The sequence below is a fragment of the Aspergillus saccharolyticus genome (assembly GCF_003184585.1).
Source record: "Aspergillus saccharolyticus JOP 1030-1 unplaced genomic scaffold BP01scaffold_16, whole genome shotgun sequence".
NCBI lineage: Eukaryota > Fungi > Ascomycota > Eurotiomycetes > Eurotiales > Aspergillaceae > Aspergillus > Aspergillus saccharolyticus.
In genome coordinates, this window is record NW_020290626.1 from 183,898 (window position 1) to 198,525 (window position 14,628).

Consider the following 14,628-nt stretch of genomic DNA (forward strand, 5'->3'; position numbering starts at 1 on the left):
GAATCCTTACTAATATTCATGTCGACTACAGCATTCTGCGTGGTGAAACTGCCGTACAATGGAATGAGTACATATGTGCGTAAATCAATGATCTTCCTTTTCCCGGGGAAGCTCTAGACTCTTTCGGGTCGAACATCGGATAGTGGAGCTTTTTGCCGACTGTGTGGGGATCACGATGTATATTTTTGGCATCCTTAGGTTTGTGTCAATGTAGGAGATCTAGACCACTAGGATCAACTTTCTGGTCAGGTGCAATTGATCGGCTGACCTGGGGAACATGATTCGATTTATTTGGATCAGAAAGAGAACAATTGATGAGACCTCTTTGTATGTGATACTCAAAAAAGGAGAATGGGCACGCGATCACATCTTGCATGCTGGCTGATCAGGCAAAGTCTGGGATGGATCACAGACTATGTAAATACTGCCCGCCCAATCACTTCTAACATAGAGGATGGTGATGAACGAGTCGTTTGAGAGGATGCTGTGCTTCGAGTATGAGTCTATGTAAGAGCCTTGTCTAGGCAGCTCTAGGCGCTTTGCATATATGTTAGCAACCCGTTGCCTTCTTTTTTAAACATATGTCTTACACCTGGTTTGGCATGCTATTCTCCTGGTCCTCCCCCCCACCCCCCACCAAATACACAATGTCGATCGAAGTTATATATAGTCTTCTTGTATGCAGAGTTGTTGTGGCCCGCCTACTGTATTTACACAACAAGCCTGGAATTATACCTCTGCCGGATTATGTGCATAGGTGACTAGATCAACGGGCATGGATCTTCATACAGAGCAAGCTCATCACTCTGCTATGCCATTGTGGCCTCATTAATACACGGAGAATCCTTGCAATACTCATAGTGGAAAGGTTGGCATAGTAGCAAGTGTACATTCCGTGTAATGAGACCAGTTAAAAGTGTCAATAATAGTTGGATGATAGTTAGCAATTTTTAGCAACCATTGACAATTGTTTATGACTATTGATACCTCTCGACTCTAGTAGCAACTAGTTTCTTTGAGTTGTATCTGAGAATAAAGAACCTATATTTGATGACTACATATAGTTGTAATCTACTTCTAGATTAGTCACTAAGAGTTATATAGAGTCACAAGTATAGTTGCAGATATACCAGAGCTAACTATTGCTATTTACACTTGTCAATGGTTGTCAATATATGTCAACAATTATCAGAAGTTTCTGATTGGGGTTTCTACTAGTTGAGAACCGTGTCAAACTCTCTTAGAAACCTATATACAATTGTCATTGGTTACTCCTAGTTGATAAACTACCGCTACTCCACACTTCGTCACCTATGTAATATATACACCAGCACATAGTCCTTCGACTATGAAGGAAACTACTCACCGTGGCCTGCAAAACTATCTATCCTACTTCGATGAATTTGGGCTCGATACCAGCTAAACAACTGCCTGAATGTAAAGACTATCAGCATTGACCGCTACTAGAAAGCACGAAAACGAAGGGTTTTGCTGATGCAAGGAAGTAGTGGAAATGCAAAAATATGTGAAAACTCCGCCATGCTATCACTGAGAACTAGATGCTTATGCGAGTCATGTCTGCCACAGCTGCAACGTCCAGTCACGAAAGGTTACTCTGCTTCCCTCTATTCATTGTGAATGGCTTCCCAATCAGCCATGCCAGTTGCTTCACTCATACTGTCTCACACATATGCACCGCTTCATCTTGACATCGAAGCTGGTCCAAGTCAACATCCCGAAGAAAGAGATTTTGGCCAAGAGTCTCGCTTCTGATGCTAGAGCTGCGGGTCATCAAAACTCAATATCACCCCGAACAAGGTATCTTAGCACTGGTGCCGCAGGGTGTAGATTCTTTTGAGAGCCTCAGGTGTAGACCGACGTGATAAGAGTTCGAGTCCCACAAGTCGATTGGCATCCATTTCAAGCGGTGCGATAGAGTGCCCGAGAATTCTGTGCCTTTCTGCCACGGAATTTAAAGCTGTACTGTGTACCTAACCCTCAGTACCGCAGGTGAGTTGCCAGTGCTGTTAACTATGAAAGCTTGATATTGATTGGTGCGGATCACTGTATGCCCAATGCTGTTAAGACACAGCCAATCATGAGGGCGAGAAAGCGGGGGCATCATCACGCGGCGGGGTAAACACTGCCCGCTGACTGACTAGTACCTACTAAGTCTTGTGATGGCACTTTTTTTCCTCCCGATCATTTCTCTGCAATTCCCATTCCTGCTCTTTCCACTTTCAGAGCTCATTTTCACTTTCACCTCAAGGTATACCACCTCAAAGATTCCGTCACGCTCGAAAACACATCCGGAACATCTCTGACATCCTACCGCAGGCCCTCACCGACCGCAAACAGAACGAACCTCTGCAAAAATGACTGGCCACAATTCTTGCCCCTCCTGCGGTGCCGCCATTGCTGGCGGTACTAAGACCTGCGGTTCTTGTGGAAAGGTATGCTCCTCAACTTGTCCAACTCTGTTCGTTTTGGCCTGTCTCTCAGATATTTCATCAGACCTGCCCTGTCTAAGTCGGTCGCGCCGTGAGATCGCGGTTGACTCGCCTCATAATCACACGCAAGTCAAAGTCAAAATCGGACTCGAGGATGGACGCTCTATCTTGTGGACACGAGCCGGACACATCTCCTGGGCTGGCATGGCATGATGAACGAAACGTATGAATGAATGAAAGAACACAAGCGTGTCGCTTCTTCCGCCCACGTCAAGTAGCATAAACCACCCAGTCAAACCATGGCCCGAGTGGCGGTTGTGCCCCCTGCTCGGTAATCGTACAAGGGGATATCCAGATACTCGGCGCTGCCATTGAGCGGACTATCCTCACTTAATCGTTCCATCGTTCCTGACTCCTTCCGCACCTGGCCACTTTGGCCTTCGGTGTCGCTGTCGGAGGGACGTGAGAAGCGATTGTTGACGATCATCGAATGTCGCTGACGATCAACCGAGCAGTTATTTGGAAGTGCTTCGTTATCCGATAGCAATGCAATTGCTACTGGATGGTCGCTGACCTTGGACACACCAAAGAACTTGTAGATCGCATCAAGCGCTGGTACAGATAGACCATGCACAACAATGGAGAACAGTACCAGCCAGTAGACAACTGTGCAAATTAGCGGCGGACGTGAACAAGATCATTTGGCAAGCGCCAGTCTTACCTGGTGTCATAGCGGCAGTAAGGTTGTTGATCTCTTTGTCGCTCTCTCCTGGGGAGGGGAAGAGGCGTCGAGCATACTCCACATAAGAGATTGCACCGATACCTGCCAAGTAACATGAGCCTGACACTTTCACCCTGAGACGAGCAGCGCTTACCAATCGGTCCGAAGTAGCCCAGAAACAATGCTTCTTTCCAGTTGCTACAGACTTTGGGCATGAACCTATAACCAGCCATGATGGCTGGAATGCGGCGAAAGATGAGAATCAGAAAGCCTAGTCCCAACAGTCGCCAAATAGAAATGCCTGTGTCGTGGGGCCTATGAAACTGATCCCAAGGCATGACTGCGCCGAGATACATGAACGCTGCAATGTTCAGTAGTGTCTCCATAGTCGAATTGAATGAATCATGTCGGGCCTGCATCTCAGCCTGATAGAGGCCATCCCAGTTGAGCACACTCCCCGCGATGAAGCAGGCAAGTGTCTCGTCCGATCCAAAACAGCCGCAGGTACCGACGATGAGCATACCAATTGCCACAGGGACCAACGTAAAGCTTTCATTGTCGATCCATCTTTTAATCGATGCACCCTTGAGTAGCTTCTGGCAGATGAATCCAACAAAGGCTCCATAAGAAGCACCCAGAAAGATCATGTACAAGACTCCTTCTACTCCCCAATGCTTAAGCGCAGGACCAACACCTCCACCAAAGCGCCCTGCACTCGTTGTGCCGAGCGAGTCGGGCACGCCCCGCTCCAGATCGAAGTCTTCCAAGCTGACAGTGTTATCCGGAGCTTCTGCGTAGCGCAGCAGAGAAACCGCAAGCAGCAGAAATGGAAAGCCAAAGCCATCATTCGCCCCTGCCTCGGCTGAGATGAATTCGCGAAGTGGTCGACGAACGTAATCATCCGCGAAGGGTCCTTTCGCAATGGCTTGAGATAGCACGGGATCGGTGCAGGTCACGCAAGCGCTAATGATAAGAGCTGAAAGCTGCACATGAGACATTTAGCCGGGGTTCACCTATTTGTGCATGGGCCATCGGAGCGAAAATGAACTTACAAAGGATATGCTGGGGATTGCAAGCAAGATACATGCTGATGTTGCGAACCACGCTATAGTCATGAGCGGAAGCAGACAAATAGCCAATTCACAAAGACGTTGTCTAATGTATCTTTTAGGCAATTGATATCCAGCTTTGATCAACTGTATCCCAATCACTAAACGTGTCAGGTTCTGATATGGTCAGTCTCAGAGTGTTGTTCGCTATCAATGGGGAAATCACAAATGCAATGTCACTGCGGTAGTCGTCCTGACCACCTCCCCATTCAGATATCTTCAGAAACTTAGCGCCAATCGGCCCCAATGAGATACCAATCAAAAAGGCCGGCACTATCAGAGAATGAGTGTATGAACAAACGGATGTCAATCTAGGGTCCTTACAGGCTTCGCCGAGATACCATCTCTGCTTGATTCTGAGCGAGATGTACCCGAAAAGAAGGATATAGAGTGCTGTGCCACGGTAAGCTGTTGCACTAAGGATACTACCTGGGTCTAGCGCTTCTTACCTACGACAGAGAGGACGATGTTGAAGTTGCTGAGGTCAAGAATTGGGTGCAGCATTTCGCTAGCGTAGATAAAGGTACTTCTATGTTTCGATTAGCGACCCGGTGTCTAGAAATGACCGGGCTTTTTGCCTAGAATGTCTGCATAAGTAGATCTCATTTATAAGCCCACTGAAGATTGCATGCGCATCAAAGATATATGTATGAACAAGGCACAGCAACTTCAACTTGGGACTAATGAGCGGCGAGGGACACCCCGGTGCAAACGACTTACACCGTACCAATTCAGACCTGCTACCCTTCGATACCCCTGCGAAAGAATCGAGGGGCACCAAGTTGGTGCGTATGCTGTGGGTCGCTGTACGCCTCCTTGCAGGAAGCAATGCGGCTGCAAAGCTTGGCCGCGATTGCTGGCCATAGTCGGCATGTGTTCTTTCTGCAGTTGGCTATGCCAGTGGTTATCAGTAGTGGTGATAGTATTCCGTACATGCCAGCACAAGATTTAGACTCTCGGGTGGTTATGGGGATCTCCCATGGACTGCTCGTCTGAAATGGGGCTATCGAACCAAGATAACCATATTGACTTAACGGAAAGTAGCAGTAGCTGTACAGCCTCTTAATTCGACAGGTAGAGTGCCAAGCCGGCAGGTGGCGTAAACCTCTGTGCCTCTGTTTTGTTCGATTGTCCTGCATACAAGTGGCCCGCATCGGCGGTGTCACATTTTCAGTTGAGACAAGGATCAAAGGGCGAAACAAGGAGTCAGGGGGTGATCTATACTGGATTGCGTCAGTGTGCCTGCATTGAGAATGACAGTCTGCGTGCAAGGTTTGTGTCTTACTTCCTGATAAGTAGTGCGTGTACCAGGCAGGGCCAATTGGATGGGGGATGAAGAGGGCTTGCGGCACTGAGATATGCCCTGACGGTATTGCTTTGGCGTCCAATATATCATCCTCCTTGTTCAATAATTCTCCTTTCATCTCGAGCACAGAATCTTGAGGGGAGATTTGACTGAGTTTTGCTCGCAGCCTTGTCGAAGGGGACGCATTGACGGCATAAAACACCTCATGGCATTTGCTGGCGCAGTTTGCAAATAGAACCGCACATTAATCAGACGAATTTCACATTTGACGTCTAGACTCCAAGCCAACTGTTGCCTGAACGGTGTCTGGCGTGACCTGGTCCAATGTCAGGTTTGATGTCGATGATGAGAAGCAAATCCCGACAACCGAAGTCAAGGAGTCACGGCTACCCATAGCCGCAACCCCGCGAACACCTTGGGGACTGCGGCCTTTGACCTGCGGCATGCTCGCTATGTTTAGAATCTTAGAACAGCAAGTTCAAGAATATATATATACATTGAGCAGAGGAACAACAACAACACTTAATGATTCCATTATAGATCAGGAGGAGACCCTTGTGACAGGACAATGGAAAGCTTCATTTGACCGCGGGGGAAAAAAGCGGAATAAATATTAGGCTACACATGTTTAACAATGGAAACCTGCATCGCAAGTTGAAATCTCAACCGGGGTCCCCACCAATGCATAATGATCAGGCAATCCCTATGTCCGAAGATTTGATCATAAATCTCCCGTTCCTTCACCATAAACCCAGCACGTGCCATAGGTAAAAAGAAGATCTGAAGAAGCTGGACAAACCAACGAAAGGCCCCGCAACCCCTTAGAGTCGCAGTTTCATGAACAGCTGACAACGACTCCAAGCTGTTTTTTCAAACCATCGTTTGATGTGGAAATCAAGCATAAACTGCCTAAGCAGTCTTCCGCCACTGTGACCAGACACCAATCAAACTGCTGACCGTTCCTGCAATGCCGACAAGGCCATCATCAAGTGCGGCAAGGCCGAGGGCAGACGCTGGAACAGTCAAGTCGCATAGGTCGGAGATCAGCTGGATGCGAGCCGTAGAGCGTTCCCTAACGATAGATGTTAGCGTCCTGTTGGCAACTCTACCAATCGCTTTCGTTACAGATCCTCATACTTCTCAAGTTTCTTTGCCTCTACAACGCCCTCGCCCTCCTTAAGATCAAGGGTCTTCTCCTTCTCCCTCAACCGGAAAAGGGTGTACAGGCTCGCAACAGCGCTGCACACCAGCCCGGCCATCCACGAGCGATAAGCCGAGTCCTGCAGCCGCTTCACGGAAGCAAGCTTGCGGAAACCAATCGCATCCACAACCGTCACGGTATCGAGAGAAAGATATCCAGCATAACCAAGCTGCCGACCAACCGCAAGATAACGAAGTACGGGATCGATGGGGCTCTTGTTGTCGGAGGCGAGAGCGGCGGCCTTCAAGTGTTCGACAAACTTGCCAATCCGGAGAATTTTGCGTGTGGTTCCAAACTGCTTCTTGATGGCATTGTAGGGATCGATGGCGGACTGCGGGCGGTTGGTGCGGTACAAGTACCAAGCATAGAAGCGAGAGAAGTATTGCAAGGTGCGGAGGATCTTATCGCGACCAACTGTGAGGGTCAACTGTTAGAATCACGAAAATGACCGACCACGCATGAGACCAGGATAGCAAGATGCTCAAGTCAACGGAGGTTGTGAAGGGTGAAACCGGAGGTTGCGGGGTCCCCAAATTGCGCTCCATGCCACAAACCGTGTCCAAGGAGTGTACCATGAATGCATCGCACATACCGGTTGTCGCTACAAAGCGCAGGTAATGCGCCACAGCAGGGTGATAGACCAGGGCGTCAGCAACCATCTTGAAAACGGGGGGGATGTTGTGTAGGTTGTGACTGAGAACACGGGGATAATATCGGCCGATAGCGGGAGATGGGTTCCGGCAGCTGTCAACTTGTGGAGAGATAAGCGGTATGTGAGGGGGAGCAGCCAGCTGGGAGATGAGGCCGGACTATCGTTTAAGGAGAGAAGATGCCAGGTATCACACGATGATGGAATAGAAGGGAGATGGCAGCCGAACGGAGAATAGAAGAAGACTGCAATAAGTTCTGGGGAAAAAGTAGGATGACTGGAAGCTGGGGTCGGTAATTGACCGGCGATTGACGGGGGCGGGAGAGGAGGGTTCGTCTTGTGCTCTGCCCGCTCACCCAACAAACCTCGGCTGCTCGGTGCTTCTGATCACGAACCTGTAATCCTGTACGGATGACCACTGTAAACATGTGTGGCTTGGTCACGAGACTCGTCCCCTCCCACGCCGCATATATTTCTATCCTGAGGTCTTCGCAGCCTGACTTTATAATATACCAACTGGTGTGATCATTTTGACAAAGCTTATTTTAAAGAAGCCTGGACGACTCGCCTCATTAAAGCGTAACGATAGCCGCTTGACGGAACTCTTACTCAGTGAGATCTCATGACCCAGAACACATTACACAGCAGACATCAAAGTCATTAAGTGTGTAATCATAAATATACCAACCAACAGTCGAGGCGATGCTGATGCGGTGATCGCACAGCTATTATCATCTACCAATTCGTGCGTCTGGGCATCAGTTGCTCAATTTGTCGCTGGATTCGCTCTCCGACTTGCTTTTGTGATTGGGGTCTGCTGGATGCGTCTGTCGCTTGGGCTCATTGGAGATTGTCGCAAAGGGCGTTCAGTAGATCTTGATTATCATGCAGGCGAAGAGGGAAATGGCGCTCAGTGGGCAAGTTCTCTGCTGGGCAATAGTGCAACCACCATGCGCTTTGACGGGTCAGTGCAGGGTCCAAAAGTTGCTTACTGCTCCTCGGGCCTCGTGTGATTGCCCATCAAGCTCGTATCATATCCATGGGTCTCGAGGTAAGCACGAAACTTAGCATCCTCGTCCGTGATGGTATCCTAAAAATTGGAAGAAAGGTCAGTATGTAATAACAGAGTGATGAGCAGATGATTGACAAGACTGGAATCTATATACCTGACCAATCTGTGGCAGAAAGAAGTAGGCTAACGCCGCGCTGAAGATACACAGGGAACTCGAGACGAAAAATGGATCCTGGCCTGCACGGACTGAGTTGGGTGCGTTCTTCTGGACGATAGGAATCACATAGGTGCCAACAAAAGCGCCAATTTTCCCGGCGGCAGCAGCGATGGCATAAAATTGACCTCTGACGGCGGTCGCGCTACTCTTCGCACAGCAAAGGCCGATGTTGTCACCGGGGCCAAACTCTCCAAGACTGGAAAAGATGCTAAGCACTAGGTCAGCGAGTACATGAATATAACAGTAACCTTGTTGCCTTACCCGAACACCACGACGAAGGCCGCCACATTCTTCGGGGTCGAAAGATACTCATAGCAGCCTGACATGATGAATCCGACGATGCCTTGGAAAAGTACACCGATAGCCAAGCTATTGCGGGGCCCAATCCAGTCACTGGACAGACTACCAAGAAAGGATCCCGGAATGTAGAACGAGTAGGTCAAGGTTGTCCAACCGAAGCTCTTCCAAAGCGGAGCGCTATCCCCCAGAATTATGGCTATCCAATCCGAAGAGTAAATGCTGAAGGAATAGGACGAAAAGTCATACAAGAACCATATGAGGGAGAGTACAGCCTAGCTGCAGTTAGTCATACATCTCCTAGTCTATGCAAAATTGGGAACTAACCAATCGTTTCCAGTAAAACCTATTCGAGAGTCAGCCGACAGCTGTTTCGATTTCTGGCATCGGCTGAAGCGTCGTAGAGTAAAGAGATGATCCAGCGTGCAGGAGGGGTGATATACTCACTTGACAATCAACCATATCGGGAAAGTGTGCATGCGTTCTCGGTCAAACTCTTCAGGCTCTTCGAGCTTCAGCCGCAAATACATCAGACTCAAGGGAGGAATGACACCCAGTCCCAGCCCAACACGCCAGACTGCGCGTAGGTGATTCTCGGTGAAAATCAGAACCAAAATCATGGAAACCAATGCCGAAATGACATATGCAAAGTCAATCTGGAAGTTGGTGAACATAACAAACCAACGATTTCGATGGCCTTTTTTAAGTTCCCCAGTGTTCTCGGCGCATGCCACACTTCCTGCGGGATATTCTCCACCAATTCCGATGCCCAAGAAGAATCGATAGGCTGTCAGTGCGGCGAACAGGCCATAATGACTGTTATTGTATCCGTATGCGCCAGCACATAGAGCAGCAAAGATGAATAGAATGATTGTCGAGATCATCAGCGACCATTTGCGCGACCAATGATCGCTTGTGTAACCAAAAATGAGCATACCCACCACAGTCCCCACGAAAGTGATCGACGAAACGTTCTGGCTTGCAGTTGAGTTGGCATACTCTGTCGGATAGAGTCTTTTGAGAATCGTATTGACAGGTCCGATTATCTAGATGCCTCGAAATCAGCACAATCCATGCGAGCTCTGAGCGGAAAAGAGCCCATATCATGTGCCAACAGCCATGGTATTACATACACCGTTCAGATATCCATCAGAGAAAAGCCCAGCACCGCAGGCGATGGTGGGCCAACTGCGCTCCCAACGACTCTTGCCAGCCGGATTCGCATCCAGAGGGAGGCCGGAAACCGTATCGACCGGTGCTTGACAATCAGCCTCAACATCGCTCTTTGACTCTACGGTCCCTTTTATATGGTCGTCCGCCATCTTTTTGTTGGTGTAAGTGCACGATCACGCCCAGAAGAGATAATTGAGGTATGCAAGGGACAATTGCGCGATTGCCCGGCGAAGAATCGTAGAAGAACAATTAGAGACAGGGATAGCAAGTGAGCACGTGCAAGGTTGAGAGGCCGATCCGCAACTTCCAAGAATACTTCAAACCGGATATAAAACAGCACGAAAAGGACGGATGTCAACCAAATAAGGTACGCGGAAAGACAAGACAAGGGGAACAGTCGAGGAAGGAGAAAAAAAAGTTTTACAGACGGGTCTTAAGACAACAACCCGTGATGAGGGCACATAAAAAGAGCAGAGAAATCCGGATTCCTACCAAATCCATGCTATTCCAGGTGCTACCATCCATAGTAGTTGGAACCTCTAGCGAACTTCATCGCCAGGATGTACTCCGAATGGTCCCCTCTTCTTTAGCGGGTGTTAGCGCATGATTACCGCGGGTTAAGCGGTGGACGAGTGGGGATTTCACCTCAAGGTTCCCTTGGCTTTCCCCGTCTTCACCCGCCCAACAGTGCCAGAATGGGCCCTGTCCTTTGTCGAATCCTATCGAACCTCATGTTGCATTCGAGGATTTTTGGTGGCCCATCTTTAATGTAAGTTCTATAGCCTGATTCGCTCGTGATTGTACTAGTACTTGTAGAAGTAGCACTTCCCTCACCGGCTCACCTGCCTCAGATACAACTAGCGTTCTCTCCTCAGCGGAAGCTTGTGCAAGGATATTGGCACGAAACACAACCCCAAAATGGTGGCTGCATTGAGCTACAAGCATTGATAATCCTGTGCAGGTGAACTGCACGCCGATACAGGACGTTAGTCTCAGTAGGTTTAGTGCTGGTATTGTGGAGGGCTTATTCAGATTATGCATACATGTATCCTTTCACCGTTCTTCGGAATACTAGAGTATTTTTTTATACAACAGACCCTCATTCATACACGACACATGATGGATAAAGCAGATATCTACGTCTATGGAGATGCTTCGTGACTGTTTGGGACCAGAACTATAGCAAGAAAAGATTCTAAAACAACACTGCTTTTCACTTACCTTTTGTCATCCTCTTATCAGTACTTCCACCACTTCTGCTAAATTCTAACTAATCATAGTTCTATGTTTGGAATCCGGAATGCTTCTCCATCTTATAGCAACTGGAGCTTTAGAAAATATTCCATGACACGCAGAGAAATAGCTATAGCTTAGTAATTGAGTGAGGGGACAAGCGAGACATGAACACAGATCATAGTATCTGATGCAAAAATCATTTAGAAATGGATGATTTAGCTACATGGTGATATGACTTGGTCGTGATCAAGAAATGGCACGGTGGAAAGCGGTGTCGGCGCCGGAAGAATGTTTTCTCCAGCTGAGCTTGGGTCAGCTACGCTCCGTCGGTGATGTATCCGCCTTCGTCCATCATCCTGTCAACAGGTTCCTTCGCCAAAGAACATCCACCATTTCCAATCCAGCATCCTTCACGAACTCATCGCCTCCCTGTGTCATTTTTAATCTCTTGCTCATCCTTGAACCGCCAGCATGGGGTCCGATCCGCAGTATATCAAGTACCCCGATCTCGCCCTCGCCCAACATGTCTTCAATCTCTCCAACCCAGCATGCCCCCAGACAGTGCGACAGACGTCATTGAAGAAGCTACAAGATGCCATCACAGAGAAGAAAATGGCTCCGTTTTACCGGCATCTTGCTCATCCCGTCGAAGGCATCTTGAACCACTCTGGCGAGGGCGTTGCGCAACACCCAAGCAAGTCCTCAATCACGTCGAACCTGCTCGCCTCGCGGAAGTCGTCTCACAAAGTAGATTTCCCGTGGGATGAATCCTTGTATCAGTCCCTGGTCGAAGATAACCGGAAAGAGCTGGAGGGGTTCCAGAAAGAGGAGGATGAGGCGGAAGAAGCTGCCGGAGAGACAGAGGTGCTCGCCGCTCGGGGAAAACGTGCCGAATTCTGGGCACGGGTGGGAGATAAGGTGCGTTCTTTGGCTTTGACCCGATTGAGTACCTCAGTAAAACCCCATGCTGATGCAAGGCATTTAGGACAAAGCTATCGAGTCTCACGAAACCCTCCTTGAGAAAACGACATTCCTCGGCACGAAGATTGATTTGATGCTCGCTATGATCCGGATCGGCCTCTTCTTTGGAGATCCTTTGTCCGTCAAGAAGAACATTGAGAGAGCCAATACTCTCATCGAGAGCGGCGGTGACTGGGATCGTCGGAATCGTTTGAAGGCATACAAGGGTCTACACCTCCTCACCATCCGATCCTACAACGAAGCTGCGCCTCTTCTGCTTGACAGCTTATCCACTTTCACGAGCTACGAACTCTGCAGTTACTCCGCCCTTGTTATCTACTCAGTTCTGGCTGGCTCTCTTTCCTTGAAACGAGTCGACTTCAAGGCCAAGGTTGTGGACGCTCCCGAGATCAAGGCTATCCTTGGATCTGGGGAGGATCGGTTGGCTGCCCTGACCGGTGAGACATCGGCTGGGCCTGGCGCCCAAGATGAGGAGATGAAGGATGCCACAGTTTCGCGGATCACACCGGGTACCGCGACGACCGCAGTCAACCTAACCGCCCTGGGCGGCGGCTCTGGCGTCCAAGCCGAGGCTGAAACTCCCGTCGACTTCACACCTCTGGCTCACCTGGTCGACAGTTTATACACCGGCAACTACCGGTCATTCTTCGTGTCCTTGGCGGCGGTGGAGGACAACTTCCTTACCCAGGATCGCTACTTGTATGAACACCGTGCCTGGTTTGTACGGGAGATGAGATTGCGTGCATACCAGCAGCTGCTTCAGAGCTACCGCGTGGTGGGATTGAACAGCATGGCGAGCGACTTCGGTGTGACGGTAGACTTCTTAGATCGGTAAGCATGCCACAAATTGTGCTCGGCTAAAGCAGCGCTAACTGGAGAATGCAGGGATCTTGCCAAGTTCATCGCAAGCAACCGTATCGCATGTACCATTGACCGGGTCAATGGGATCATCGAAACGAACCGACCGGATGACAAGAACAAACAGTATGCCGATGTGGTCAAGCACGGTGATGCTCTGATCACCAAGTTGCAGAAGTATGGCCAGGCCGTGCGGTTGAGGGGAAGCGAACGCAGCTAGATCGTTGTTGTGGCCCGATTTGAATGCCAAGTGGTTCAGGACTATGTAGATGAGAGGATCCAGTGATTTATTTATATCATCCATTTCCCACCGAGTTGACCATCCGACCATGATAGAACCAAAGCAAGCGAGGCTAGTGTATCATAATGTTAATGACGCAAAAGAACATGACCTCGAGGTTTGATCAACAAGGAGACTGTTGTCAGTGCACAAAGAATGACAGAGGTGGGATCAAAGGTAGTCGTAATCGTAGTTGCAGTTGCACCGTGGCTTGAATGGTCCAGATGGTGGAGTGAAACATTGGTCGTGGCAACAGTATCCACCATGCCTGCGTCGGCAAACTTGAGGAGTGATCCAATGCATCTACACTTGAAGCAGCGGAAATGGGACCTAAAATGGTTCAGTTACTGATGGCCAGATTCGATCCGAGATCCTTTTTGGAGAGAATACTTCTCGAAAGAAGCAAACGGCCTCTCAGCTTTCAGAACGTACATGCAGAATTTCGACTGTATCTGCCGACGGTCGGTAAGCTCCGGCGCAAGTGTGGGATGATATGTACCTTGACGACTTAATTTCTTGTCTGGCAGGGATTCGCTGTTAGTCTGCGGAACCGTGACACTAACGTCTAGTACCTACACTACTCCGTACTCAATCTCAGAGACAGCATAGATCATACTAATTATAACTTCCTCCTGTCCATCCACCCATCCATCACAACATAACAACAACTCCGTGTTCTCAGTTTTCCTATCTGGTTCTTCCGAGTAGAGAGTGGAGACCAAGAGATCTCAGATAAGGTAGCTGACTCATCGATAATGGGCTCCCAACTCTTCACCGCCTGGGAGAATCTCATCGCATTTTTTTTCTTGCTTGGGGTGCTGAATTCTGGAATTTGTTGTGATTCTTAGTCCCCCTGTCAGTCAAGACTACGACTCTGTCTTCTTCTTTCTCTGGACCTTAGTAGGCCCTGACTCATTTCCGCAGTCCATTACAAGCTCACCCGAACCTCAGTGGAGAGGCACATCTAGGTGTGCAATCGGTCGCTTGCCGTGTGAATCGAGCGAATTGAGATCCGATTATGAGCTGGCAATTTAGGCTTGCCTCGCACTTGCGGGCAACTCCGCTACGATGCTCGGTTTCCCGGCCGAGTGGTGCCTTGCTGTCGTGCCATCAACAGGCCCCGCGCCATTTCTCTTCG

General features: G+C 49.1%; 4 protein-coding genes across 4 annotated transcripts; 1 reads left to right on the forward strand and 3 right to left on the reverse strand.

The window, feature by feature from the left end:
• Positions 1-2,742: 2,742 nt before the first annotated feature.
• Positions 2,743-4,784, reverse strand: BP01DRAFT_297049 (putative plasma membrane antiporter; the record flags this gene model as incomplete). The annotated part of the gene is made up of 7 exons (XM_025571868.1): positions 2,743-3,116; positions 3,172-3,273; positions 3,326-4,154; positions 4,224-4,397; positions 4,447-4,553; positions 4,605-4,673; positions 4,730-4,784. 7 exons carry the CDS (start codon positions 4,782-4,784, stop codon positions 2,743-2,745), a joined length of 1,710 nt encoding a protein of 569 aa, XP_025431056.1.
• Positions 4,785-6,495: 1,711 nt separating this feature from the next.
• On the reverse strand, positions 6,496-7,446 carry BP01DRAFT_297235 (PEX11 family protein; the record flags this gene model as incomplete). The annotated part of the gene is made up of 3 exons (XM_025571872.1): positions 6,496-6,658; positions 6,724-7,201; positions 7,380-7,446. The coding sequence occupies 3 exons, from the start codon at positions 7,444-7,446 to the stop codon at positions 6,496-6,498; spliced, it is 708 nt and encodes a 235-aa protein (XP_025431057.1).
• A 978-nt stretch (positions 7,447-8,424) lies between these two features.
• On the reverse strand, positions 8,425-10,526 carry BP01DRAFT_392019 (putative MFS phospholipid transporter (Git1); the record flags this gene model as incomplete). The annotated part of the gene is made up of 6 exons (XM_025578115.1): positions 10,096-10,526; positions 9,410-10,008; positions 9,290-9,308; positions 8,927-9,237; positions 8,603-8,873; positions 8,425-8,526 (listed from the first exon to the last, which is right to left on the reverse strand). The coding sequence occupies exons 1-6, from the start codon at positions 10,282-10,284 to the stop codon at positions 8,425-8,427; spliced, it is 1,491 nt and encodes a 496-aa protein (XP_025431058.1). The 5' UTR covers positions 10,285-10,526.
• A 1,202-nt stretch (positions 10,527-11,728) lies between these two features.
• BP01DRAFT_356997 (proteasome regulatory particle lid subunit RPN7) lies at positions 11,729-13,599 on the forward strand. Its single transcript, XM_025575089.1, has 3 exons — positions 11,729-12,289; positions 12,357-13,183; positions 13,238-13,599. Exons 1-3 carry the CDS (start codon positions 11,843-11,845, stop codon positions 13,428-13,430), a joined length of 1,467 nt encoding a protein of 488 aa, XP_025431059.1. The 5' UTR covers positions 11,729-11,842; the 3' UTR covers positions 13,431-13,599.
• Positions 13,600-14,628: the final 1,029 nt, after the last annotated feature.